We start from the raw sequence: 27,602 nt of genomic DNA, 5'->3' as shown, positions 1-27,602 counted from the left end.
TAATATCAGTAGTAACTTTCCCCGCTATCAATTTTATTAATTCAAAACCACCATTGTTTTACTACGGCTGTTTAAAAATAAATGTTTGGAGAGATGGGAGAACAAACTGTTCCCCATTTAAACCACTGAGTGTCACTGGTGGGAAACTGAAGTTTTAATCAGCCTCGTGTCAGCATTTAGTTTCATAAACTACGAGAAGTCGCGGATGTGCGCCGAGGCGAATATCACACAAACACACGGACAACAAACAGAAACCGAGCGAAGGCTGAATGCACGACGGTGGATGCTGATTAAACCGTGTGTTTAAAAGAAGCACAAAGCGCCACAGTCGGTTCGAGCCGTCATGTGGCGACGATAGGAAATCACAAAAACGACCAAACGAGACCTGAAGCACATGGTTCATATCGACTATATATATATATACAAAACAAATAAATACAGACATAATTTGACGAGGCGAGACAACGGCTGATTTCATTGGGTCATCAGGTTAATACTTTATTTTGTTTGATTGCAGCAAAGAGAAGGAAGGGGAGACGGAAACAAGGGGAGGGAGGGAGGCAGAGAAAGAGAGAGAAGAATGTCGGAAAAAGAGGAGACTACAGACTTTGGGAGAGCTGTGGCTACAAGCCTTTGTATCAAATCTAAAGACAAAGTCATCAGGCAACATTAAAACATCTTTTAAAAATAACATTAACATATTTTTGTGGGCTCTATATGGCACAGTATTACCCTAGACATGTACACGATACCAAAACGATTTAGCCACACTCCTACGTCTATGAACAGCTTCATAGCGAACAAAGCCATGAACTCTATCTCCAAACCAAACTGTCATTTCTCAACAAAACGCTCATTTCAAATTTCTTATGCCATAACAAGGCACCTTTAGCAGTTGAAATCTGGCAGGTCCACGTCTTCCTATAGATAATTATTTAAATATCAAAGCAGAGGCACATTCATTTAAACTAAAACATACAGTAAATAGTTGTATATTACCACCAGATTCCAGTCCAGTCACTACAATACGTCGATTTGCATGCTTTTGGTCTGTATGGTAACCATGACGGCAAACTATGGCATAAGAAATGGTCCAAAAAACACAAACATGTCCGTGTACAGGAATGGCTTGTGAGAGTGTGTATTGGAGACAGAACGGCTTTTTTTTTTCTTAGTTTTTTGTTTTTTTTTTACACTGAAACTAACTCACAGAAAAGAAAAAAAAAAAAATAATAACAAGTGGCCCATTTACTGCCGAGGGATATGCTGCTTAGGCAGATTTATTTTGGTTTCTCTTCATCACGCAGTCTCTCGTACACAAAACACGTACCCAAGCACGTTTAAAAAAAAAAAAAAAAAAAAAAGGCTTGTAACCACACCCGAGGGGATGCTCTTGCGCCCCTGCAGTCGGTCACACTGTGTTTTCAACACTCCAACGTAGGCGCCCCAGTACCATCACACACATCACACTGAAACATATGTACTTCATTCAGAAGGTGCAGTGTTTACTTTGAGGGAGGATTGACCGTTTGTCGGCCTCCTGATTGGTCTGGTAACCACCAATCAGAAAGCTGCTACCCTTGTCCTTACTTCCTAGGTTACTGTTGCTACGTTAGACAAACAATAACAAATGTCGGGGCACAATCCCATATACAAAATATATATATATATATATATATAAATAAATAAAATCTGTAATAACGGAGGTGAGACAGGTAACGTTAGCATCTGTGCTAAGACAAAGAAATATTACTCGTCTAGTTTTTACGTTTGGTTATTTTCTCGACTTGGTTTTTCCGCACTTTTTAATAATCAGAATTGCAAGATTCAACGCTGACCAAGTCTACGGGTTTTCAACGTTTATCAGCAGTTATTCTTCGTCTCACCTAGCGACAGTAACATGGGAAGTCGGGACAAGCAGTGAGGGCCTCCGATTGGTGGACATCCGACCAATCAGAAGCCCAACGTCACAGGGTCAATTAAACATCGACTGAGTCGTAAATATGGCAGCTAATTTTGTGCAATGTTTTTTTTTTGTTGTTTTGTTTTTTTAAACAGCGCTTCATGAAATAAAATAAAAACAAAAAAAATAACAGAGATATGGAAGATTAAAAGGCCAGAAAATTTAAGAGGAAACAAAAGCTGTGCGCACAATGCCAGATTTGCTGAGGATATAAACGGTTAGGAAGCAAGTGTTGCTCATGCTTTGTGGATACAGAACCCAAGTTTACTGACATGTTCCTAGGACTACTGTATATATGCATACCAGACGTTATACGGTTCTTTAACAGGTTATTAGTGTCAAAACAGAAACAAAAAAGGAACAGAAACCAACTCTACCATTAATGCAGCTGTACTTCATTAACCTCATGACTAAATTTACATTCATATTTTTAAGTTTACTCCCCCTTTTCACTGAAGCCACTTCCATCTGGTAAGAGGGCTAAACAACATAAACAACAACATATTTTAACAGAACAAACATATAGAGATAACAGACCACATAAAAAAAAAGGTTCCCCAAGTGGGCATCTGGAGAGTTTTCGGCCACCACTTTGGCTGCTAAGCGCCTTTTCCTACCACTTGGTAAATTACATGGGACAGGAAGGGAATGAGTTCAGACTTTTTCCAATCTTCTCTCAGTTGTGGAAAAGGACTTTTTTTTTTTTTTTTTTGTCCCCAGCATCATTTCTGTGGCGCCTTCTGATTCAGAGTCCAACAGTTTTGTGCCCATGTATTTATCTTCCTATCCAGAAATAACTCAATAACCCTGAATCCATTTTTTTTTCTTTCCTTCTTAGCTGTCGCTTTCTTGTTCCTGGCTTAGGAAATGTAGCCTTTTCCTCTTTCGCTCAAAGAGGAAAAGGCTACACAAGATGAAGGCCGACTGTTTTTTTTTTTTTTTTAAATTCTTTTCCTTTTTTTTTCTGAAACTAAAAGGAAATGAGATGAAAAACGGAAGTGCAATGTTCTACCAGCCTTTAAGTCTTACCCAGTGGCCAGCTACATTTCCAAAGCAGCTACAAGTGTCCCCTTTTAAGTGACTACTATTTTGTGCACATAAGGTATAAACTATGGTGAATGCTATACAGATCCTACAGTGTCATCTGGTCACGGAGTCGCCAGGTTTGTTGAGACCTCAGAAGCCCAGATGATCTGTCATTGTCATAGACTCGCGTCCAGCCACAGCTTTGACTTCTTAATGATTTGGATATGAAGAATCGCCTCTAAATGCACTTCTACACGTTGACCTACAGTAGCTATCCCAACTGGAGTAGGAATGCTGTGTGCGTCTCACAAGGAATCATCTACCCATTCGTGCACTTATTCCATCACACACACACACACATACAGAGTGACACATACACACTCGTTCTCTCATAATACCTGCTTAAGCCCAACTCTTCCACACACAAATACATGTGCATGTTCATGCTCATATATAACAACAGGATACACCTGAATTCCCACTCACTCATACAAAAATACACAAGGTTGCTTAATTCTCCACGTCCAGCTGTGGTGAGCAAAGACTCCTCCGTCTCTATCCCTTATCCTCGTCCACCCGAGCCCTCCCTGAAGAGCGTTTATCCTCGTTATGCGGTGACTATAAAGGGAAGTAGACTGAACTAATTTTCACACAACACACACCCTGTTAGCGATTCTTATTCTTACATTATAGATAATATGATGAGTCAGAGAGGAAGATTAATCAAGCTCTAAGAACTACAACGAACTACAGCCGGACGGGAGAGGTGCACGGAAAGGTGAGCAGGAGTAAAGATAGGGGAGTAATGATAAGTCACTACAACATTGGTCTCTCCTCCCTGTGTCTTTGCTCCTTCTCCTCCTTTCGCACTCCTCCCGCGATGCTCTGGTCTCTACTGAATAAAGGAGAGGCAGGGTTTCTGTGCAAGTGTAGTCAGTGACCTCGTGAGCACGCAGCCCTCCCACTCCCAGCCTAAACCGCTGAGGTCGTCCACTTTGAATTATATTCCTCATAGTCCTTCCGTGTCCTACGGTTTGCTGCCGCTGCTGTCTCGCTGCTTTTTGCTGCCGCCGCCGCTGCTGCTGTACAGGCTGGGGTTCGACACCAGCGGGTGCGGGGCTGCGCCCATGTAGGGCCCAGCTGCGTAGTTGAAGATGGCAGGGAGGAACGGCAGAGGTTCCACCTTGTCTCCCCCGGGCGCCATCATATTCAAAGCCACAGGAAGTGCTGCCAAGTTATAGGGGTAGGCCAAGAGCTGGGGCCCGTAGAGCAGCTGGTAAGGGTCCGGATAGAACGGCAGCTTGGCGAGGTCCCCGCCATTAGGAACCATGACTTTCCCCAACGGTCCAAAGGGAAGAGCTCCAGGCGGATAGGTGGACATGAGCAGGTTGTCCTCCTGCTTCTTACCAGAGCGGTAACTGTCCGGCACAATGAGGGGTAGTGGGTAATCCTGGGCGGCGTAGCCCACCGGGGTGACATTCCCTTGCTGGGAATCTCTGGAAGAAACGGTGTCCTGGTGCTCCGGCTCAGGTGGTTGCGGGGCTCGGGGAAGAAGCAGAGCGTGGGCGGAGGGCCGGTCGCCGGAAGCAGCTGCTCCGGAGGGCAGCGTGAGCCTGTCGAGTCCTTGCGAACTGGAGTGGACCTGGCGGTTGGCTTGGGCTAACAGTCCGATAGTTGAGGGGGACCGGCAGGGGGACTTGGGAGTGTGCCTGCGCGAAGAGAATCCGTTCATAGTGGTTTGACTGGGGATATGTTGGGGAGAAGGTACAGGGCTCAGGGGCTCCTCTTTCGGGACCAAAAGTGTTATCTGGTCCTCCGGGACGTGAGCGACTCTACTGATTTGCTGGGCTCTCTCTATTTCTTTCTCTCTTTCTTTCTCAAGTTCTTTGTCCCTTTCCCTTTCTCTCAGCCTTTCCAGCTCCCTCTCTTTATCTCTTTGCCTCTCTATCTCTCTCTCCCTGGCTAGTATGGAGGACATGGTGAGGTCTTGTGCTTCCCCGGGAGAGGGACTCCTGGACACGGACTGGACTCTGAGATCGTGGACCAGGGGCGGTTCCTCGTAACCCGCGTGCAGAAACATACCACTCCCACCCTGCCTCTCTCTGTCCATAATGACCCCATCCCGTTTCGCGAATCCCCCCTCAGAAGTGGGAGCTGTTGCCATGGAAACAGGAGGAGCAGCAGTGGTTATTCTGGTCTGTGACGTCACGGGCACATTTGGAGAGGTGTTGGTGGATGCCACGATGTGCGCAGGGCTGGGTATTCTGTGGACGTGGTTGTCTAAGTGCTTTTTGCTGGGGGTCCGGTAGTCGAGACATTCGGGCCCATTCATGACGAGCACACTCTGGAGGGTGGAGGGCGTGGCAGGCATGAAGTCGTGTTTAGAGGGCGTAAGGTTAATAGGGCTGTCCAACGGAGGGGCCGCAGTTTGTGGTTTGTCCTCTCTCGCCGGAGCTGGAAGTGTGAGCTCTGTTAGCTGGGGTTTGTCTCTGGATTCTAACACGTGATGTTTATCTGCGAGTTCACTGAGATGGTCTGCGTGCTGCTGCGATGCCAAACAGTCGCCGGCACCGGGCGGCTCAGGGGTCGAATAGCTGATGACGGAAACGGAGAGAGCACTGGGGACGTGTGCTTTTTCGGTCTCCAGGTCTGTGCCGGGAGCATGAACAACTGTCTGTGTTTTTTTTGGTTCTGGGTCTTTATCTTCCTTGTCTCTCTCCGGAGAGCTGCTCAACTCGTGACGTCGGATGTGACGAGTTAGTGCTGAAGACGTCTTGCACACCTTGTGACACTGTGGACAGGTGTGCCGCGATAACGCTCTCCTGCTTAGACGACTCGGGCTGGAGTTACATCCTCCCACTCCTTTATCTTCATCATACTTTGCTGCCTCCGACACAGATTTCATCCCAACCCCTTCAACTTGGTCCCCAAGTGCAACTTTAGGGGGTGCAGACGGTGCCTCTGTAGGCTTAGGGTGCTGGGCTCTCTGGTGGTCCTCCAACTTGTCTCTTGAGGGGAAAGTCGCTCGACAGAAGAGGCACACAAATTCCAGCAGATGGCTAAGTTCGTGTTTGTCTCGCTTCCTGGGGCTTGAGAACCAGCGTCCACATGTACCGCACTCCGCTGCGTTCCCGTTTGTCCAAGGCCGTCTCTTTATTCCTGTAGGAGCCACTGAGGTAGACAGAGGAGGCTTTGGAGAGAGCAGAGGAGGGGAGGAGACCTCATGACGGGCCTCTTTAACCTGCTCTCCTGTGTCTTTATTTTCCTCCTCTAAGAGAGCTGAGGGATAATCTTTCTTTTTCCCTTCTCCCTTGTCTGTTTTAGCTTTTGAGAGTTTTTCAGCCTTCTCAGTTGTCCTATCCTCCTCTTCATTTTGGGATTTCTCTGTTTCTTTATTCACAGCGCTCTTAATTCTCTCTGCCCTCCTCTTCAGCCGAATGGAGCGCTTGTACTTGAGCTTTCTCTGCCAGCTCTTCACCCTCTGTAGATGTGCTTGGGCCTTTCTCTTCGGCTTGTAAGAGTAGTACGGCCGCCATAAGTTATCCTCCGTGTCGTGGTCACTGTCCTGCTCGCGCACCTCCCGGCGGAAGTAGTACTCCCTCACTTCGTCGGGGGATTTGGAGCTCTTTTTCCTGACGTCCTCCTCCTCCTCTTCCTCCTCCTCGTCCTCCTCCTCCTCACACTCTCCTCTTTCCTTATCACCCTCTGCTTCCAGGCTGCCTCTGCTTTGGAGGCGGTGTCTATGGTGATGGTGGTGGGAGTGAGAGTGACGTGGTTCCTTGGTGTCACGCACAGATGATGTTTCGCTGCGTTTGGTTTTTGGGGGAGAAAGGCTCTTGTCTCTCCTAAGGTCTGTTTCAGAGATGCTGCGTTTCACTATGGCCTCCTCACCGATGCGCACGGTGATCTGACACAGTGGCCCTGCCTCTTTGATCTGTGACCCGACAGATGCTGACAGCTGCTTTGAGCTGGATATGTCACTTTTGCTGTGGGACTTGCGTGATTTGTGAAATAATCTGCCCGTGTCTGCATCGTGCCTGCTTCTCGAGCCCTCCTCTGTGGTATCTGAACCGTCTCTTGACCTCTTTCTGTGATTATCTGTACTTTCCCTTTGTTTTTTGGTTGGCCTGGAACTGCCCTTGTGTAAAGTCTGGCCGTCGCTTGTTTCCGGGAACGGGCTGTTCGTTGGACTCTTTTCACTCCCAGAGGTAACCTGGTTGCTATGCACGATGACAGAGGACGACACTGCTGTCCCATGAACGATGACGGAGGGTTTCGTATGGCCATACGTAATCACAGAAGGCATGCTTGACTCTGTGCCTCTACCAGGCTTGAGAGTTTTGGTTTTGCTGCTGTGGGACATTTTGAAGCTGCCACTGCCTCTCCCCTGCTCCGACTCCAGGGCCTCACTCTCATGTTTTCTAACGTGGGACACGTCCATTTGGGGGAGGGGTGTTAGTGCAGAGAGGTCCCTGTGTTCAGCAGTCACAGAGACGGGGAAGCCATCAGGGAAGGCATCTGGGTCAGGCTTGACACTCTGAGGGTGGGCCCCACCGATGAGGCTTTGTAGGTCCCCGGGGCCCAGAGCGCACCCCAGGCCGGGCAGAGAGAGGGAAGGTGTTTCAGTCGGCGGTAGCAGCAGACCATTATGCAAACTGTCACTGTACGTCTTGTAGGGTCTCTTCTGGGAGCGCATGGGAAGAAGGCGGTAAAGCTTGAGGGCATTCGCTTTCTGCTTATAACCCCCGTTGGCTGTCTTTTCACTGGAGATGAGGCTGGGGTTAATCCCGTGAATGGTCTTCTGGTGCGTTTTGAGGTTGTAGTAGGTGGCAAAGGCGTCCCAGCAGAAGATGCACTGGTATCGCCGCTCTCCGGTGTGCCACACCTCGTGCTTAGTGCGGTACTCAGCCAGGGCAAAGACCTTGTCACAATAATGGCATGGATATTTGCGGCGCCACGAGTGCACATTAGAGTGGCGCTTCAGGCTGGACAGGGTCATGTAGGATCGCTCGCACACAGAGCAGAAGTAAATGACATTGCCATCCACCACCTTCACAAAATGGTTCTCATCGCCCGCCAGTAGCTCTGTGTCTGCTGCAGCATCACCTTGGATACGCGCCAGGAGGCTCCGTGCCTTCTTCCCTGGCCGCGCCTTACTGATGTCTGTTTCTCCCACAATCACTCCCCCCTCCACTCTCACCTCGCCCTCCTCCAACGGCTCCTCCTTCGGCTGTACAGCGAGAGGAGGACGCAGGCTGTTAGAGGGTAGGCCTGGCACCCTGCAGGAGGCCTCGTGGGATTGCAGTCTTTTGCTGTGGATGAAGACTTTGCCACAGTAATGGCAACTGAGGGCGCGGCTGCCACGATGCAGCCGCATGTGGACCGTAAGTGAAGAGGCTGAACTGAAGAGCCGGTGGCACACCCCGCATATCAACTCGGGCTTCAGGCTGTCAGTAGGAGAATAGGAGGATGAGTGGGGAGGCGCAGTAAGACCCTCGGAGGGGGGAGGGGGTGGTGGCGGTAAGGGAGGGGGGAGGTGGAGCGTGGGTGGGTGAAGGCTTGGTCCGTGAGGGCTCCCCACTTTACCAGCTGGTCTTCCTGTTATTTTCTCTCTCTTCTCTGCGTCCCCACCTCTCTGATAGGCCGACGCGCCCAGGCTAAAGAGGATCTGGGCAGTCTGAGAGGGCGAGGCCGTACCGTTGGCCACCCTGTGCCTCTCATCCCATCCATCTCCGCCAAAACAGCCCCCCAGAGACCCAGCGGCGGATCTCGGGGGCGACCTGTGAAACTGGGTCTCTGAACTGAGCTTGGAGCACTTCAGAGGAGGCGGGGATTTTATATCTTTCCTGATCAGTGCATGAACAGTCATGGGAGACGAGGAGGAGGAGGGGGAGGAGGACGGAGAGCTGTCATGTCTCGGGGGCTTAAAAGGTCTGTGCTTTACGTCCATGGTGGCATCCAGTTTCCACAGTGATCCCTTGTCCGAGCTCTTGGAGGATGGTCGCCGTCTGTGGGGAGAAGAGGAGGACGACGAGGAACTGTGACAGTGGGTCGGCGATGTCAGAGAGGTTGGTAGCGGGGCGGCGCTAAGTGGGAAGCTTAGGGTGATTTTTGCATTTTTAGGTCCATCACCCATGTCCTCCAGCCTGTCGTCCATGGCGGCCTCTCCTCGGCCCCCGAGCCTTTTGCCCTTCATCTCGGACCGCTCAGCTTCCACTTCCTCCTCCTCCTCCTCCTCCTCTTCAGGCTGAGAGTCCACGCACAAACAGCGAGCGGGTTTGCGTCGTCCTTCAATTTTGCTCGAGCCGCACAAATCGACGGGGGAATGCAAGGGCGAGGAGACTCGAGCCGGGTGGAGGGTGTTCAGAGCCACTAGTGACAGTGGCAGGGAAGACAAAGGTGACACCAACTGACTTGGGTGGAATGTGGTGTCCTTGGTCACGGTAAGTGTGGGGTTGCAGAAGGGAATTAGCCCTGGAGCCAGGCGCCGCTCACTCAGATGTGACTGAACAAGGCCCGCACGGAGGGGGTCCCACACCTTCTCACCGGACACCATGACCAGCCCCCGAAATCTACAAGAGAAGTCAGAAAGCAGGTATTAGCATTATATATATATCCTAAGATAAATGTACAGCATGCACATTTACACTGACAAACAGTAAAAACTTAGCATTACACCCAACGCTTTAGCAGAATCAATCGGGATGAAGCGCTTTCAAATAAAACTAAATGCCCCAGCAGCGCTGAACTCCATATTGCCTAGCCAGGAATGGTGAGTCAAAGGAGGGAGAGGGCAGGGGAAAGGAATGAATCTGCGGCAGTCCTGGTTTAGATTTCAGCGTGCCACAGCCAAGCTTTCAGAAATGCATTCCAGAGATCCATCTCTCTCGGCTGTGACACAACATTCCCTATGCCTAATTGGAAGCGTTCAGATTTAATCAAGATTCCCTCAGAATAGGGTGCTGACTTAAATCTGTGGCCCCAAACGCACACGAAAATAGTCCCGCTCTCCTGCTATTTGAGCAGGAGCCGCGTTAGCCATTCCTGGCAGTGGCTAGTGTTTGCCAGGCATGACTCTGACCATTTATTTGTGAAGGCGGAGGGAAGGAAAGAAGGGAAGAGGGACGGGAGGGAGATTGCATGCATGTGCACGGAGCAGGGGTGTTTTTCTGCCCTCTGCATCCGGCACAATCACAGCTAAGCTGTGAAAGATGAGTGACAGGCCATTCCCATTCCATTTTAATTCGACTGCCATGGTGGCGGCGGCTGCAGCGCCGCTGCAATATCACGCAAGCACGCGGGGAAAAGCTGCGGATTCGCGTACGGCCGCCCGTTCTTGTAACGCGGTTAAAGTGCGGCCGTTTCTTTAAGTGCGCGCGGAATGGGGGGGGAAAAACGGCCATAATGATGCGAGGCGACGAAAAACCCTCAGTCATGCTTTTCTGCCTTCATTTTTAAGCAGCAGAGCAGCCAGGAAGGCAGGCCGCTGTAAAATTCCACAGGCAGCCCTGAACAGGCAGAAACTAGGTCAGCACTGTTATTGCAGAGGAAAGAGGAGGGAGAGTGAGGATGAGGGAGAGTGAAAAGGGTGACAGAAAAAGAGAGAGGGAAAAGAGTGTGAGAGAGCAAGAGACGGGGTTGTGGGGTGTGTGTGGGGGGGGGGTTCAGACACACACTCAAACACAGACGCACATACATGCACTGTACATACATACACTGTTACATGTCCGCGGGAAAGACAGACGGGCATAAACAAAGTAGTTCAACATGGACAGGCCCGCTTGTAAATGATATTCAAAACAAAAAGGTGAATCTGAGTCCAGCACTGGCTTGACACCAGGCCAGATGGAATAATGTATACCCGAGAAAAGAAAAGCAAAAGTCTTTTCATGACGTTGTGCGAGCGGTTGCATTAAACCGGCCTCAAACCAGGTCACACTTATTGTATAAGTTCAGTGTCTAAAATAGAACAAAGATGCACGAGCCCGTCTCCCCCAGTGTTGAAATATCCTGTTGCTCTGCACTGACGCGGGGCCTTCGCTCGCTTCCACTCACATTTGCTGAGCAATAGATGTTGTGTGCAGGAAATCCCTTATGGCAAGCGCCAGCCGCTATAAGTGGGTGGACACACTGCGAGACGGCGCTGAGGCTAAAAATTTCATCTCATCCGATTGCTTGCGCCGCGGACGGAGAAAATGCGTACGACGCCCCCTCGCTCTTTCCCTTTATCTCCCGGTGACGCACACGGCCGCTGTGCAAGCAGAGCCTGCACGACACGCCGCCTGACTGTGACAGGCAGCTTTTAACGTGCTTCAAATGCGCCGACTTTACACGCAGGAACGTGTGCGCAAACACAAGACGTGCAGAAAGAACACTCCTCTCGCCCGTTTGCCTTCCTTCTTCCCCGCGCACACGAGCAGACGCACATCAGCACACACGCGTACGAGCGCGTCCTCCCGCGCGGCTCGCAGGTACGCGGGGCGAATGTGACCATGAGGACCCAAAAGCAAAATCAAAATAAACAGCGGCCGTGTCCCCACACCTCTCTGCAACAGGATGTTCTGCACAAATAAACATGTTAGCTGGTCTGTGAAGTGTTCGTCTATTTACGCTTGTGGCGCTACAGAAACCGCATAGCGCGAACAGGTGCTCGGCTGGTGCACAAACTCGACCCGCGTAAACATAAAGCGCGTTATACAAAACACACATTTCAAACAATGAGTCGTCCCCGACGGGCAGGGAGAACAAAAGCATTCTTTAAGCATGCACTGATTCGATTTATAATCAACATCAAATGGAAAATGTGAGGAAAAAAGTAAACATTGAATCTCACTGTGCATAGCACAACTTGCAGATTGGGCTGCGTTTCCCTGCACAGTTTAACCTTTAAAATCAATCCACGCTGAGAGGAGCCCAAGCGCTGTTCGACTCAACGGTTCCTCGCGCTTCGTCTGCACGAATTTCTGGGCCGACTGAAAGCGGGCGTTTTTGGGGCTCGGCAGCGAGATCATTTTCCACTAGCATCTGAAAATGTGGATAAATGCACCGCTACGTCATCTGCAGAATTTAAAGGGACACAGCCGGGCCTTCCGGGAGCGTCGCAGCTATAGAAGCCTTGCATAACGTGAGGCGGCACGGCAGAGGAGTTTGGCTAGCACATCCGCTCGAGGCCTTGAACCGGGCGTTAAGCAATCTGTTTATTCCTCACTGAAACTGGTAGTTGTGCTGATAGACAAATAGCTGCTAGGATTCAGTAACCGGGCTCTTTTTCTGCTTTCTTCCATCTCGTCCCACAGGGAATGCCTTGAAAAGTCTAACTACAAGTTGACGTATCTAACTAATTACAATGAGACAGATTTCTTTTTTTTCTTTTTTTTTAAATCCTGTTTTAGTACAAATTAATGTGGCAGCCGCTCTAATGTAAACAGCTAACACGTCTACATGTGACATTTAGAGTTCTGCTAAAATTAAATCAGTCCTGCTCTCGACTGCACGCTCGCCATTTCAAACCACGCTTCTCGTCGCGTCTGTATGCACATAATCTGACGAAGGGGAAAAGAAAGCAGGCTGCGAAGGGCCGACGGCATCGCCTCGCTTTGAGGTGAACCTGACAGAACGTTGACAAGTGTCAGTGATTGCACGGGAAACAAACGCAGGCACAAAGATGCCCTAACCCGACGAGTCACGTGTGCCTCCCCGTCGCCGCGCTCGCTCCCCTCTCCATCCCCAGGCAAGGCACGTGAAATATTACTACAAAACACCAGATTTAAAACGCGTGTCAACTGCGAGGTAAATTGAGATTTACCCGATTAGCTCATGAGCACCGTCTGAACCCAAACAAACAAACAATAAATAAATAAATTTCATTCGCTCCAGCTTTAAAGTGGTGCAAACCAAAGCCGAACCAGGAAGTCTGTCTGAACGTAAAGTAATAATTACGACGCAATTACAAGCAAACCTGACTGGTGAGCGATTATGACCGAAAGGAAGGATGGTGCTCTGTGTGTATTTGTCTGTGAGTGGTGGTGGTGGTGGGGGGGGGTTAAGTGGAGAGCCCGTAAGCCTGGATGTGGGGGGCCTCGGTGTTCCAGCCGGCGAGCCAGCGGCGAGGAGCATGTGGGAAGGGGAAGAAGAGGAAGAAGAAGAAGAAGGAGGAGAAGAAGAAGGTGTTGGTTGGGCACTCTCCCCAGTGAGGAGCAGCCAGAGGGGCCCAACGATCGAAGCAGCAGTTGGTCCGTAAAAACGAGAGTGTGTGTGTGAGGTTGTGTGTGTGCGGGCGGGTGGGTAGGTGGGTGGATGTGTGGGGTGGGGGCATCGTTAGCAAAAACAGCTACTGAACTCTCCACAACCCCCCGGCCAAGAGAGCGTGGTGGAGCCAGATGGGATAGGAGGAGGGAGGAGGAGGTAAGGGGAAGAGTAAGGGGAAGAAGCTGGTATGGGATGGGGAGTGGTTGTGTTGTGGCTGTGGTGGTGTGAGCAGGGGAGGTAGGGGCAACTTCAAACACCTCTATTCCGTGTTCACCCCCCCCCCCACCCCCCACCCCCGTCCCTTTCCACGAGTTAACTGTTTTCGAATGCCGCTCCACGCACCAGCAGGCCTGCCCATGCCTAAAAACACCACGCTCCCCACACGCTCCGCTAGCTTCGCACACCAGCCCGTAATTCCCATAATTCCGCTCGCCGCGACACAATCGCGGGAGGCATTAGGGAAACAGCGAGACCCCAAACAAGCACCCCCCCCCCGGAGAGCAGCGGCGCTACACCGGTGACCTTTGTGAGGTAATTTCCCCAAAATCATTTTCAATTTCATGCGCGGTCCCAGCTGAAGGGGGACCTGAAAGCCCCTTTGGAGTTCTTAAGTCTCCGACGATCAAGAGGCGTCTGAGCGTTAGCGAGGCTGAAACGAAGCGCCGCCGCCAGAAACAGTTGCCGTAAACAGCGAGTGAAGCTAAAGGGGAGAGAAGCAAAGTGCTGCACCAATTTCCTGAGCGCGTCCACATCCTTTGTGTTTGTGGCATTTGAAAGAAAAAAAAAAGATGTAAACACAACCAGCCACCTCAAAGATCGCAACTTATCACTTCAAGTCACCGGAGGTTTAAAAAAAAAAAAAAAGAAAAAAAAAAAGGGCCCAGAGACACACACAACATAACCCAAATACAAATGATCAAATCAAAAAGACAGGCCAAAAAAAAAAAAAAAAAAAAAAAAACTACACTTCCTATTGTCTGACCTATGACCCCTGCTCCTGTGGCAGCGTGGATCATATTTTACATACATTGCACGGTGGCTTGGCTCGGCGTCAGGAATGTGGAGTAGTTGGCAGCAGATGCTCTGTTGTTTTGGAAAAAAAAAAAAAAAAAAAAAAAAAAAGTAAGGCTCGGGGCAGCAACAACGGGGTTGGGGACATCAATATGCCCTCTGCCGCTCTACGTGAGACAACCTCCAGCAAAAAAAAAAAAAACAACAGGCTGGTAAAATGGAGGACAAACTGGGCGGCCCGAAAAAACCCGAAAAAGAGACGCGAGGAGAACCCGCTGATGGAAGTTTTTCCCTCCCCGAAAAGCACTTCCCCTAATGTTGCGAGTAAGTTCTTAAGTGAGGGTGGAAGACGGACCGGCCCGCCGCGTTAAGACCCCTCCAAAACAAATCTCACATCACAGCTTTAACGCCCGCTCTGATATGTGCAGGCCATCCCCCCCCCCCCCACCCCACCACCCACCACCACCACCCCCCACCCCCGACACACACACACGCACGCACACACACGCACACACACTCCTCATCTGCGGCGGATCACTGAGACGCAAGAGGCTTCTCCGTTAAATTAAAAGTTTCATCGCCATCTCGGAGCGAGTCATCGCTCTTGAAAAAGAACTGCGTGGTGCGCAAGCGACAGAGGGGAGGATGAGGGAGACGGGGCCTGTTACTGGCACACACACACACACACACAGAGCCAACACACACACACACACACACACACAAACGCGCTTCTGCACTGCATAAATACACACACCCACCGACACTCACGCCCCGACGCACGCACAGTAAAATAGAAACCTTTTCCTCCTCTTCACGCGCGGGAGCAACCATCAGCGCCACGGCAGCAGCAGAGTGAAGCAGAAAAACGAGCAGGAAAACAACAGAATTCAGCCTCTCTTCCTCTTATTCTCTCTGTCTGCGTCTCAGGAAGGCAAAGCATACAAGAGAACGTACCTCGGAAAACCTCCTGCTGCATCTCTGCTGCGATGTGTTCTCTCCCCTCACACTCCCTCTCCCTCTCCCTCTCTCTCTCTCTCTCTCTCCCTCTCTCTCTCCCCCTTGGTCTGTGTATGCGCAGGACTGTGTGTGAGAGAGAGAGAGAGAGAGAGAGGGAGAGAGAGAGTGCAGGGAGAGGCGGTGCACACACACACACACACACACACACACACACACACACAAACACACACATACAGGCAGCAGTGTGTGAAGACAGAGGGCAGGAGCGATTCTCACACTCGAACTTGCTCGCTCTCCCTCATTCACTCCCCCTTTCTCTCCTCTCTCTCTCTCTCTCTCTCTCCAGTTTTTGCCTCTGACATACGATTCTTAGTGTTTTTGCTCTTTTTTTTCTTCTTCTTTTTTTTTTTTTTTCCAGCAAGTGAATCCCCCTCCGCGGCACCTCCTCAACCAACCCACCACCCCCCCCTCCACTGAATCCAATCTTCTTTTTATTTGGAAGTGTTGTTCCCTCTCTCTGACACACACACACACACACACACACACACGCATGCACGCACACACACACGCACACACACTACTTTATATACACAAAGCCCAGCGATAGGGAGAGGGAGGGAGAGGCAGAGGGAGACAGAGTGGGAGAGCAAGCAAGCAAGCAAGAGGACGCCATTTAAGCAGTTTGTTACGAGCACTGCAAGTCCCCAAAATGGCTGAAAACAAACAGGAACCACGCCAACTCAAAAAAACCTGGGCACGAGGACAGGCAGACAGACAGGGAGACAGAGAGACGGCGAGGGAGTGAGAGGACGGCGGGCCGGGGAGACGTCGAGAAAGTGAGACGGCGGGAGGACAAACAGGCCGTAGTCAAATGGCGCACGGGAGCGCTCTGATTAACAAGTGAAGTTGAGGGTGGGGAGGGTAAAAACAAAAAAGAAAAACGGAGTCTTCTTTAAAAAAAGAGGAGGGGGGGGCGCTCCGGTGATTTGGCGCCGCACTTCGATGAAGTTTAGGGAACTCGCGTTAAAAAAAGAACGAGGGAAATGGGCGCGTCGGAGGCCGGGATGTGCTCGCACGCGGCCGCAAGCGCCGCAAAAAAAGTTTCCTCCGTTTCCCACGATGCAACTTCACAACACCTTTCGCCGGAGCGCCCCTCGTCGTGGTGAATGTCCGCGAGGTTTCCCGCCTTGGCGCCTAGCTGATTTTACGCGGCGTCGTGTGCACGCGACGCTAACGCCAGTTCCTTCGAGTAACAGCCGTCCACGAAGAACGACCTAAACAAATCAGTTGCGTTCGAAGGCCGGCGCCGTATCAAGGATTTCACGACTCCGGAAAGTTGTCACCGGGACGATATTTTCCTCCTGTGCGTCGACGTCCGCGGAGTCAAATGTTATCACAGTGCACGCGTTTGGCTTAGTTGACGTTGGGTGGGGTCGCGACTGCGTCACGTTACACTGTCAGCATATGACTGTTGCTCAGCAGCTAATATATGAAACGGCCCAAAGAACCACGCCTCTCAGGGATCCTCTTCGCCGATCGCGTTTACCAAAACTGCAACCAGAGAGACATTTCCTCGAACTCTCTCACGGGCCACGTATTACTCGGCGATGAGTAACGCGTGAAACCAGTGGAGGACCTCTTAAAAGAGAAACCCTCCGTGCCCTCGGCTATAAAAGGGTCGAAGCGCTAACCGGCGGCAGTGGCCGTTCGTGACGATTATCGCTTTCAGGTCAGCTGGTGTCGTCCGCGGCTCAGCTAAAAAAAAAAAAAAAAACACCGGGGCGAGCTCGCGTCTCGTTTGGCGGCGCGAGCGGCGAGGCGCGGCGGCTTCACCTCGGGTTCATCCATGGGAAATGAGTCAGAACGTGGCCGCGGACGTCGTGACCAGTGGAAATTCCACATGTCTCCGCTCCCTGTCCGCGGGGCCCGCTCTGAGGCCTCAGATCAGGAGGTTTTCACTCAGCTGGAACAAGAGGGCAGAAATATGCGAGTTGGGGTGGAAGAATGTTGTTGTCCTGTTATGATACACACCATCATACTTCCTACTATCCTTCTGAGTGGAGATCCCCCCCTACCCCCCTCACTCTCCACCCAGTACCCACCAACTGAACCTTGACGCCAACAACCCCCCCCCCCCCCCCCCTCCTCCTCCTCCTCCTACTCCTCCCCTGCCCTTTCCCTCTCTCCCTCTCTTTCATCACTCTCTCACCCTCATTGTACGCTGCCACACTTGTCTCCATGGGAACCGCTCAGGGATTGGGTGTTGTTCCTGTGACCTCTCTGGCTCTCGGAGTTGGACAACTTTTTTTTTTTTTTCCCCTTCTTCTTCTTCTTCTTCCCTCTATCCGCTCCCGTGCGCTCCTGCACGTTTCGCGAAAAGTGAAAACTGGGGATAAAATTATGTCCGCGTGAAGAGAAAGAGAGGCCGTGTCTGTGTGTGTCTGTGTGTCTGTGTCTGTGTGTGTGTGTGTGTGTGCGCGTGCGCGCGAAGCGGGCTGCCCGTTGGCAAAAACAATAGCGAGCGAGTGTGTTCCCGGGGCGCAGCCGCTCGGTCCACACATGTGTGCCGGCATTGTCCCGCGGGCTGCAGCCAGCCACCAACCCTGCATTCAGAGGCACCCCGTTGTCCGTCCATTCCTATTCATGGCCGTTTGGCCGAACGTGATCATAGCTTTTCACGCTGTGCTACCAAGCGACACGCTCGCATCTGACTGCACAAAGATGGGGGAAACGGAGGGAGCCATCTTGGTGGAAAAAGGGTTTAAACCATTAGCTCGTCAAGACTTTCGGCGTTTGAGCGTTTTCTGACGGAAACAAAACGCTGTTTAAGCGAGTCGCGGCGTCTGCTTTAAATTCGGTCTAGGTCTGATTTCGTTTAGGTTCTGAAAAAGGCTCCGTCCAAAGGCTGATTAAGCTCGTCAGCGCCAGGTAAAATGCCTTCGTGTTTCGCAATATAGCAGGGTTTAAAATCTGGTGGCGCCGGTGCACTGATTGCGACGCGTTTAATGGCAAACAACAGAGACTGGTTTGGGCGGAGCGGCCTACGGCGACGACAAGTCCGAGGAAGCGTCCGAGAAAAGCTTCTACTGCTTTACATAAAGAGAGAAACTCGACGTCCAGGGAGGATTTCAGTCTAGGCCAAAGACTCCTGGTGGAGTTTTTCCTGGTTGGACTGCACTGAAAGAAGAGGAGGGACGGAGGGCTGACTCACCTGAATAATGTGTAATTTAATAATTATTTAACTTAACTGTGTTTGATATAGAGAAAACAGCTGCAACAGCCGACATCAACAAAACAGCTAAGTAAATATATGCCTCTAAATCCAGCTAGATGCTAACGGCTGCAGGCAGAGAAGTTGCTGAGGCTAAAACCGGCACCATCAGCACAGGAAGCAGCGCTCGCAAAGTTAATATTCTCCTCATTCACACTTTAAAAACACCGATTACACCAGCTTTTACCAAACAAACTAAATGCGTTCCGTTCTAAAAACGGGTTCTGAATGTGCGCTTACGCATAAAAAAAACTCAACAGGAAACCTTTAATAATGCAACTATTCAGGCCTTAAACTCTGCCCCACACTGACCTGCTACATGTGGTTTGTGGCCGCAGAAGAAAAGCCAAGTGAGTCCGTCATCTTGCATGACGCGGGAAATGAAAGTTCACCGTCCTGGTCAGCTCAGTCGTGAGTCACGCCTGCACACGGGGCGGCTTTGGTTTCAGTGCACCTGAACTGAAGACAAAAGGCACGAGCACGAAACAACAGTTATATAATCAGAAATAGTGGATCAAACATTACATAAAGTTTTGCCTCTTCTTACATTTAGTACCTGGTCCTACTTACATGTGTAGGCCACATATATCCGGAGGCCCGTTCAAGCTTTAGTAAACATCCTCAGCGATCTCGGGGAAGGGATGACTAACCTGCTCTCCAGCTGACTTGGACTGAGATCAAAGTGGGCAGTCGAACAGCGTTGGAGGAGTTCGGATGTCAGCGGCTTCTTAAAGAGGTAGCGGTGGCTTCGCGAGGGCGACGAGACGAGCCCTGCGTCTGGCGGCCTGCAAGCAGAGACACAAGACGTTTGCGGACGCAGGGAGGGAAGCAGCGGCTCGCGCGTTCCTCGAGAGCTCGCGGGCTCGGGGCTGATGTCCATGACAGATGTTTACGTGCGTCGACAGACACGAAAGGGTGTTTAGTCCCCGAGCATTGTCTCACAGACACAGGGGCGGTATTGTGAATAACTTGATGAAACCTCAGTAGACATGGGAAGAGGCGAACGTGCGGGAACATGTCCTCGGCTAACGCTTGTCTGCTGTTTACAAAAAAATGAAATATCAGGGCAACAATCCGATAAAGTGCAAAAGAAAATCTTTGCAAAAATAAATAAATTAATAAATAAATAAATGCTCCCACAGGAAGAACTCTCACTGCACACGTTTCGAGCAGATTGTTCTTCCTCGGTCTGCTCGTTTGCCCGTGCAAACTGGTGTTAAATGTTAAAAATATAGTTTTGTTTTTAAATAATTAATCATCAATAAAATACTGAACCGATCAGCCACTGCATTAAGACCACCAATCAGTGATCTCATGACGTGCCACCACCTGGACATTGTTGCAGAGCAAACACGTCCACCCTGGCATTGGTAAAGACGTTGTCCCTTGCGTTCTGGTGCCATAAGTTCTCCAGATAAATGACATGTATGCACCCAGTCATCAGTTTAATCAGTTCATCAGACCAGGCCTGTTCCAGTTCTCACGATAACATGCCTTTGTAGATACTTTCAGCAGCAGAGAGAGGTCAACAAGGACGCCCTCACACTGGTGTGCAGCTACACAACCCAATACGCAACAAACTGTAAAAAAAAAAATGTGATGCAGTGTGAGACGCTTTTCTATCACAAGCAGCATCAACTTTTTTTCAGTGGTTAGCTTCGGTAACTTAGCTCGTCCGTTGGGTCGTTCTTTGCGCACCATCACGGAGCCTTGACGGCCCAACAACCAGTGGCATTTCTCCTGGAGGCCAAGGGAAGCCATTCTTCCTCTCCTTTTTTTTTTTTTTTTTATAACTGCAGCTGACATTAAATAAAAACACTTTTCTTAACAGTTTCGGGCAATTTTCCGTTGCGTCACTTCGTCTGTCCCTTATTACAATGCGTAAAACAGCGCCCCTCTAAACGCTGCGTGGCCAAATGCGGTATTGCACTGTTGTCTGAAGAGAAGCGCAGTTGGGCCAAACAGTACCGTCATCAGCAAGCCAATGAATAAAATAACGCGAGATTAGCAAGTTTGTGTTGATATTTGACCAACCCCCAAAAAGCATACAGATTTGAGTTTTTGTCTAATTTGGCTTCCTCTAAAAAAATCTCCACTGCCCGCAACCCTATTAGTTGTTCACTGTTTTCCTTTTCTTGGACCACTTTTGATAGGCCGCTTGCAGACCGGGCACGTCTCACGAGAGCTGCAGTTTTGGAGATGCTCTGACCCAGATATCTAACAAAAGTTTGCCCTATGCCACTCTAATCCTCCCTCTTGATGATTTTTTCCCCTCCTTTTTAACCTCTTGAGACCCAGCGTCCCCATACGGGGACACTTTTGTCTGCCATGTACTGGCAGTGAAGGGTCAATAAACTTGTTTACTTATGCTGTGTGACACACAGATTTAACAAATTCACACGCACTCGTTTGAGGACGTTGGGAATTCATCATTTCCAATTCTGCTTTTGCGTTAAAAGAAGCAGTTTTATATTTCGGTTCACTTGAAGTGACCTAAATTGTAATATACACTGAAATAATCCACATATTTGTTTTTTAAAAAACTAGTTTCTGTGCAAAGATAATTTTTGTTTTGTTTTGTTTTTTTAGACTTTTTAAGATGCGTTGTTCCAAACAAATGCTTGGGTCTCGGGAGGTGAACACCACAGCTTTGTGGACAAAATGTTCCCTTGACTGATTACAGCATTGTGGCTGATTTATGTATCTCCAGACACTGATTTTTACTCATGAATTACTCCGTAATTCTGCATCTGCACCATCATTCGGTCGAAATGGTCACAACTATCGCAGTTATTCATCCGGGCGAGTGGCCTCGCAAGTAGACTTCTGTTTGAGCGATAAAAAAAAAAAAAAAAATGAAAGGGGATCAAAAAACGAGTCGAGAACAAAACATTTCTCCTTCAAACGCATGAAACCAGACCAGTCAAGGAGAAACTCTCAGCAGAGGAGTTCGAGGATTCAACACTGCGCCCCCACCCCCCACCCTCCTCCTTTCCTGCAGGGCTGCACCGAGAGGCCTGAAACACACACCACGCAGAGGCCATCCTGAGCAGATAGATGTCCACCGCCTGCCAAAGTTCAGACTACGTGTCGCATGCTTAACGACGGCAAAGCCTTGTACTGACAAGCCGTGTTGAGCTCGCCTGATACAACTCAACAGCCCCGCGTTCGGTATAAGGTGACGGCGAAGGTGTTTCACCCGCAAGACGTGCGACGGGACACGCCGAGCTGTAAAAGGCCAAGTTTTTTGCGTGAGCGCCGACACGCTGCTGCTGCTGCTGCTGAGTCACACGAACCGTCCCTCGGCACAGAGGAGATAAAATGCTGCTTTAAAAAAAATAAATAAATGAATAAAAAAAAAAAAATGGAGAAGGGGAGGGAGTTGGGGGGTGGAGGGGGGATTTAGATGGACCACATGAGAGGTGGGCATTTACAATCAATCTGACATGACATAAACAGCTGGCAAAATATGGTTGTGTAACAGCAAAGAGAAAAAAGCGAAGGAGGAGGAGGAGGAGAGGAAGGTCCGGGTTGTGGACGTTGCCAAAGGAGACTAGAAAGGATAGGTGGAAAATCATCTGGGAGGGGTGCCTGATACGGCGAGGAGGAAGGAGTGGGGACGGACGACTGGTTTTTCCACTGCCAGAGAGGGAGAGAGAGAAAGAGAGAGAGAGAGAGAGGGAGAGAGAGAAAGAGGGAGAAGGGCTAAATCAAATTAATTAGCTCCTTCATCTCCAGGCAGCTACTCAGGCATGCTGTACTGGCAAAGAAAGACAGTTGGAGGGAGAGGGGGGCTGCAGGCATTAGAGAATAGGAGAACGCGAGATAGGACATGGTGGAGGGGTGAAAAGCCTCGCTGTGTATGTGCGCCATTCAGGAGGACGGGCGGCGGAGGGGAGGGGTGCATAATTCTCTGATAAGCGTGAGGGTTGTTTTGCTGGAGCCGCTGCTCCGCCGAGAGGAGGAGGAGGTGGAGGAGGAGGAGGAGGAGGAGGAGGAGGAAGTGGCTGCATGTTGGCTGACGCCGTGTGCTGCTGCGCTCCGGGGCGATGGTACTTCCTGTTTCTAGACAGCCTGTATTTTGAGGGCACTGTAAACAACCCTGCTCCTCTGCACGCCTCTTTAAATAGCACACTTCAATCAGAACCTTCCCGGAAAGACAGGGAGCCGCGTCTTTCAAAGAGAAGGGGAGAGGAGCGACACAAAAGGGCCCCCTGAGTTACGGGCGACGCCGACCGTAATCGCAAAATAAAACAATAACTCGCTGGCTGCTGCTCTGACACAGGAAGCGGAGGGAGAATGAAGGCAGGGGAGCAGAAAATAAAGCAGATGGATGGGGGCAGCGGTAACGTGCCGCCGGGAGGTGGGGGGTGGGGGGATAACAACAGGATCAGAGAAACTAAACGCCAAAAAAATAAAGTAACGGGGAGAGACGGCGATGGCGACGTGTTGGATGAATCCGAGTGTGCACAGGAGAGGGATGAGGAGAATGGCGCCGGGAAGATCAGCAAATATGGGGCGTTCGAGTTATTTGGGAGCCTGAGTAAACCGGCCGTGTGAATACAAGGGTTGACTGTTCAAACAGACAGATTAGGCCAAGTCGATTCACAAAGTAAAGAAAAAAAAGAAGCTTAATAATGAATGAGGAGGGGAATGATAGTAAAGGACTGGGGTGCGCGGCGGCAGAGCGGGGCAGGAAAGACTGTGCCAGGGGTCAGAACTTTGGAAGAAGAGAGCAGTGGACAGCTCAGTGGAGGCAGCGTCACCCAGACGAGCCTTGGCTGCACTGTGAGAACCCAAGATTAGCAGTAAGCCGATTGCAACGCGACGCGGAATCGGGAGCAATTAATTTAGCACCCAGATAGTTCCAGGAAGAGGCTTCGAAAAAAAAGGACCTCGAACGGAAAACACGGACGCGCCGGAAAAACTCTGGCGCGTCCTGCCGACCCGAGCACTCGCTGACTTCAACATTTCTGCCTGCTCCCCTCTCTGCGAATGAGCCGCCCGAGAGGGAGAGTCCCGCGCGGGAGACGGCAGATGAGGACCTGGAAGGCTTGAAAGAGAGTGCGGACGATAAAAGGAGGGATAAAAGGAAGATGAAGAAGCTTGGCAGGGGCTGGCATCAGCCAAAACAAACACCCAAAGAACAGGACATTCTCTCGCGGACAGAAATGGGCCGGCCTGTTCCAGTGGGCTCTCAGAGCATGCCTCCGACCCTGCGTCACCCATTTTTTATTATGAAACAACATCCTGGTGCATAACTTTAAGGGGGAACGCAACCTTTTTTAACATAAGCACGGATTCGCGAATATTTCGTACGCTGTATCTAGACACATTCGGTTGTTATTCGGTGATGTTGTGTGTTAATATAATCAGCTACACAACCTTCAGGGCCTGGTTTTTAGTTATTCATGCTCACAAAGTGGTGGAATTGTTAAAAAAAATTTAAAAAAAGCTTCAGGTGCCCATAGCTTAAATTCACGTGTTGCTATTCTTGTGTTATACTTTAGGTTTTTAGTTAGCCTGTAAATCAGGCTGAATAATAATTTGCTCTTGCCTCCATACTCACCGCCTGCCAAGTGTCTCTCCCTCCCGTCTCGTCGTCCAAATTTATTCAGCCACTCTCCTCCCTCCGCTCACCCACCAACCACTGAACGCGCGCCGTCCGGCTCTGACATCACCAGACTAGAGCCCCCCCCCCCACGTACATGAATCATCACCCCTTATAGGAATTACATTTACTGCTGCACGCCGCTTCACAGAATTTACACCGGCCAAATCTAATAACCCGGTTTTTTAGCTTTAGCCCAACATGCTTTTTTTTTTTTCTAAAGCTGCGAACATATCACAATCTCCTGAAGGTCACGCCAACAGGCCATATAATGAACGGCCACCCACCAAAAATCAGCAATAGTTGTTTTAAGGCTTTTTCATCTGTTATATTGTGATTGGACATGATCACAATATAGGTCTAAGAATTTTATGTTTTTGCAGAGACCAAGTTTCACGTAAAACAATTAAACGGGACAAAAAAATCTGCAACCAAATTTGAAATGGTAAAATCAAATCAGAAGTGCATAGGTGAAAAGTTTGAGGGGTATATTTTTGACATATAATAGAGCTATACACACACTGTGGGATTGTTATTTAGCAATTTGAGAGCAGAATTTAAGTTTTAGTTTGACACGGCCGAGCGAACCCGCCATCCGTCATATTTTCAAATGGGTTTAGCGTTTAAATCTGTTAAGGCAGGTGTGTATCGGTTGCAACACTGAGACGCACTGTTGCTTAATTCCGGCGCTTCCCTACATTTGTTTTAGGTCTGTTACAAATATTACGGTAGGGCACTTAAAATTACACAAGCCGGATTTAAATGCTGGGATGACAAACAAAATAAATAAATCTGAGAAAAGGGGCGGTTAATGGTTGCAATTATTTGTTTAAGTGCCTCACAGACTGTGTTGCAACCATTGGGTATAACAATTAAAACCCACATACCTGACACCACCGTGCCTCTGTGCAGCAACCTCCCTGAACAGTAGAGGGCGCACACTTGACATCCTCCTAGGTCCTGAGACTGCACTGAAAATGTGGTTGTGCAATGCCTTTGCAATGCGGATCATTCTCACTATAAGCCAGATGAGGGAGCCAACTGGTCAATAATGAATCCTTTGTATAGCCATGGTATAGCATGGCACATGGTGAACAAAGTCGTGTACTGTCACATTCTTCTTTGCATCTCATACCTGGCGGGCATTCAGTTTTTGTTTTTGTTTTCCCTCAGGATAATTAATAATATTAGGTGTGACTCCATGTGGATGCTGCAGATGTGGCACCTATCCCTGCCTCAGTGATCCTTTCCCTCTGACAGACCTGCCAATAAAAAACAGATGATGGCCAGTGGGCATATTCATCCTGTTGACAGCTGACAAATCTGTCAGCAACTATAATGTGAATGTGACGGATTTAATAACAGACAAAAGAGCCTCGAGTCCACCATGTTGTTCAAGTTTCTTTATTTGAACAATGGGCAGCACAGAAATTGGAATACAGTGTCACAAAATGTGCCTTTGAGGTCGATTAGGGTCATTACATATAATAAACATTACACCATCTTGATATTATGTAATCACAGTACTGGGATGGTTCAATTACGATGTTTAGCTTCTACTTCCTTTTCCAGTTAAACGAAAGTTAAACACATTTAGGAAGCTTCTTCCAAACAATCCACTGCTGTTCAAATGGGATGATTAAGACTTCACAGTAACACAGTTACCAGTTTTACTTACAGAAAATGTGACATCAGATTAAACACCGGCCAAATGTTACTTTGTGTCTCCTCTTGAGCCAATGGATTGTATAACAAACTAAAGGCATTTTCTAATCACGAACACTTTAAATACGTAATTAAAAAGGGTTCCGAGACACCACCGTTAAATCCACCCGTCTATAACCTCATTTTGGTTAAACAGCAAGCGTATTTGTCCTATAACAGACGATATTAAGCGCGTAGTTAGCTAGCAAAATGGCTTCAACTTTCAACACCGACGAGGAGTCGAGACGACTGAATACCGGGTAGAAAACGTCCAAGCACTTTCCACTCTTAAAATCTTACCACAGTTGAATAAATAGGTTAAACTATTCGCATGGCGGGCCCTCATTTTATCGGGAGGGTCTACGTTTTAGAGAAAATGCGTAGCTATTTGGCTCGTCTAGTTCTCTGGACTCCATCTTTTCTCGTTGACAACAAGAAGCACTCGGTCCAACGCCGCCATGTTGAGCGCTAATGTAGAACACGTATGCTAGCTTCAGTAGCCTTAATTACAGCCTTCTTGGTAACGTTAAATTATAACTCACAGCCAATTTCCCCCGTAAATATTAACATCTCTGACACGCTTGTCATCAATGTAAGTTGTACGGCAAATGCAAGCTTTACTAGCCAACTGTTAACAGCTAACAAAACGTTTTGTCCCGTAACGTTCAGTACAAGGCTACCCGCCGGGCTACTTTCTCTTACTCCGGCTAACACTGTAAAACTCGCATACTGTGAGTAGTTAATACTCAATAGCGTTTTATAAAGCGAAAATCTATTACATTTGATAAATACAAAGTCCTAAATCTTAAATAGCAGACAACCAGCAGGGCACATACCGTCGTTGCTAGCACCAACGTTAGCCTAACCACATCGCCAGTTCAATTGCTAACACAAGAAAGCTACATTTTATTATTAGTATTTAATGAAAATCAAGTCCGTGGATTGTCACTGATCATCAATAATAATAGCTTTGAGCAATGTAAGTCGAGAGCAAGTTAAAATTATCGTCAAATAATGTTACTTAACCGCCATAATCATGTCGTCTCAAACCGCTTTTTAACGAGGCCTATAGACATTTTTCGCATTTTAATAAAAATATTGAAAACATGACAACAATGCAAAAATATAATACTGTATAAACTTAACACATAACACACATATGTAAAAATGGCAAACACACGTTGAAAAACAAACGTTAAATAAGCAGCCAAGGCTTCCCCCACACTTTCCTAAACGACGCGCGGAAAATCCAGTCCAGTCACCGGGCGTCCTCCGCAGTCGAGTCCGAGGTTTGCGAAAAAGTCCCAGAGATCGAAAAATGTCGTAGACCAAAAAACAAAACGTTGATATTTTTCTAAAGAAGCTCGAAAAATAATCCAATATACAGTGTTTAGAGTTAATAATATATTGTGTTTCGACAATTTCCCCTTGTTTCATAAAGGATCTGAACAGGCCTTAGCTCTGAGCCTCTTTTCTTAGAGCCCAGGCTGATCCAGAGCGAGACGAAGGGGAGAACAGAGATTTTTTTTATTTTTGCTCTGAGGGAAGAAATTAACATCGGCCACGTTCGGCAAACATCGGAAACAGGGCGGGTTTTGTTGAAATTATCCCAAGAAGGTTCATTTCTTCGTAGCAATTGGTTGCGTCTTTCCCAATACTAAATATTAATAAGAACAATGACGAATCAGGACGGTTCAGAATGAATATTTATATTTGGCATGCAAATAACACTTTGCACCGCCTATTCCATATTGATAAAGCCAATAGGAATGGATGTAGATTAAATCAACACCCGCCTTTAGTTTGGATTC

The 27,602-nt window shown here is 49.0% G+C and overlaps 1 protein-coding gene across 6 annotated transcripts; it reads right to left on the bottom strand.

The window, feature by feature from the left end:
* Positions 1–472: 472 nt before the first annotated feature.
* Positions 473–22,788, bottom strand: zbtb4 (zinc finger and BTB domain containing 4). 6 transcript variants are annotated; one of them, XM_047605811.1, is made up of 3 exons: positions 19,047–22,788; positions 18,789–18,935; positions 473–9,561 (listed from the first exon to the last, which is right to left on the bottom strand). In XM_047605811.1, exon 3 carries the CDS (start codon positions 9,543–9,545, stop codon positions 4,017–4,019), a length of 5,529 nt encoding a protein of 1,842 aa, XP_047461767.1. In that variant the 5' UTR covers positions 9,546–9,561; positions 18,789–18,935; positions 19,047–22,788; the 3' UTR covers positions 473–4,016. The 6 variants fall into 6 exon arrangements, with proteins under 6 accessions (XP_047461767.1, XP_047461851.1, XP_047462067.1 ...); XM_047605895.1 differs by having other exon boundaries at positions 19,127–22,788; XM_047606111.1 differs by lacking the exons at positions 18,789–18,935; positions 19,047–22,788 and adding an exon at positions 17,415–17,436.
* Between the last annotated feature and the right edge of the window lie 4,814 nt (positions 22,789–27,602).

The sequence above is a fragment of the Mugil cephalus genome, chromosome 1 (assembly GCF_022458985.1).
Source record: "Mugil cephalus isolate CIBA_MC_2020 chromosome 1, CIBA_Mcephalus_1.1, whole genome shotgun sequence".
Lineage (NCBI taxonomy): Eukaryota > Metazoa > Chordata > Actinopteri > Mugiliformes > Mugilidae > Mugil > Mugil cephalus.
The sequence above is the reverse complement of the archived record's forward strand: the minus strand, read 5'-3'. Positions and strand labels throughout refer to the sequence as shown.

Excerpts from the sequence above, each read along its gene's own strand:
- zbtb4 (XM_047605758.1), bottom strand. The coding sequence starts at position 15,079 with ATGGTTGCTCCCGCGCGTGAAGAGGAGGAAAAGGTTTCTATTTTACT. Across the intron at positions 9,562-15,032 it reads GAAAAGGTTTCTATTTTACT|ATTTCGGGGGCTGGTCATGG; the intron begins GTGCGTGCGTCG and ends CTTCTCTTGTAG.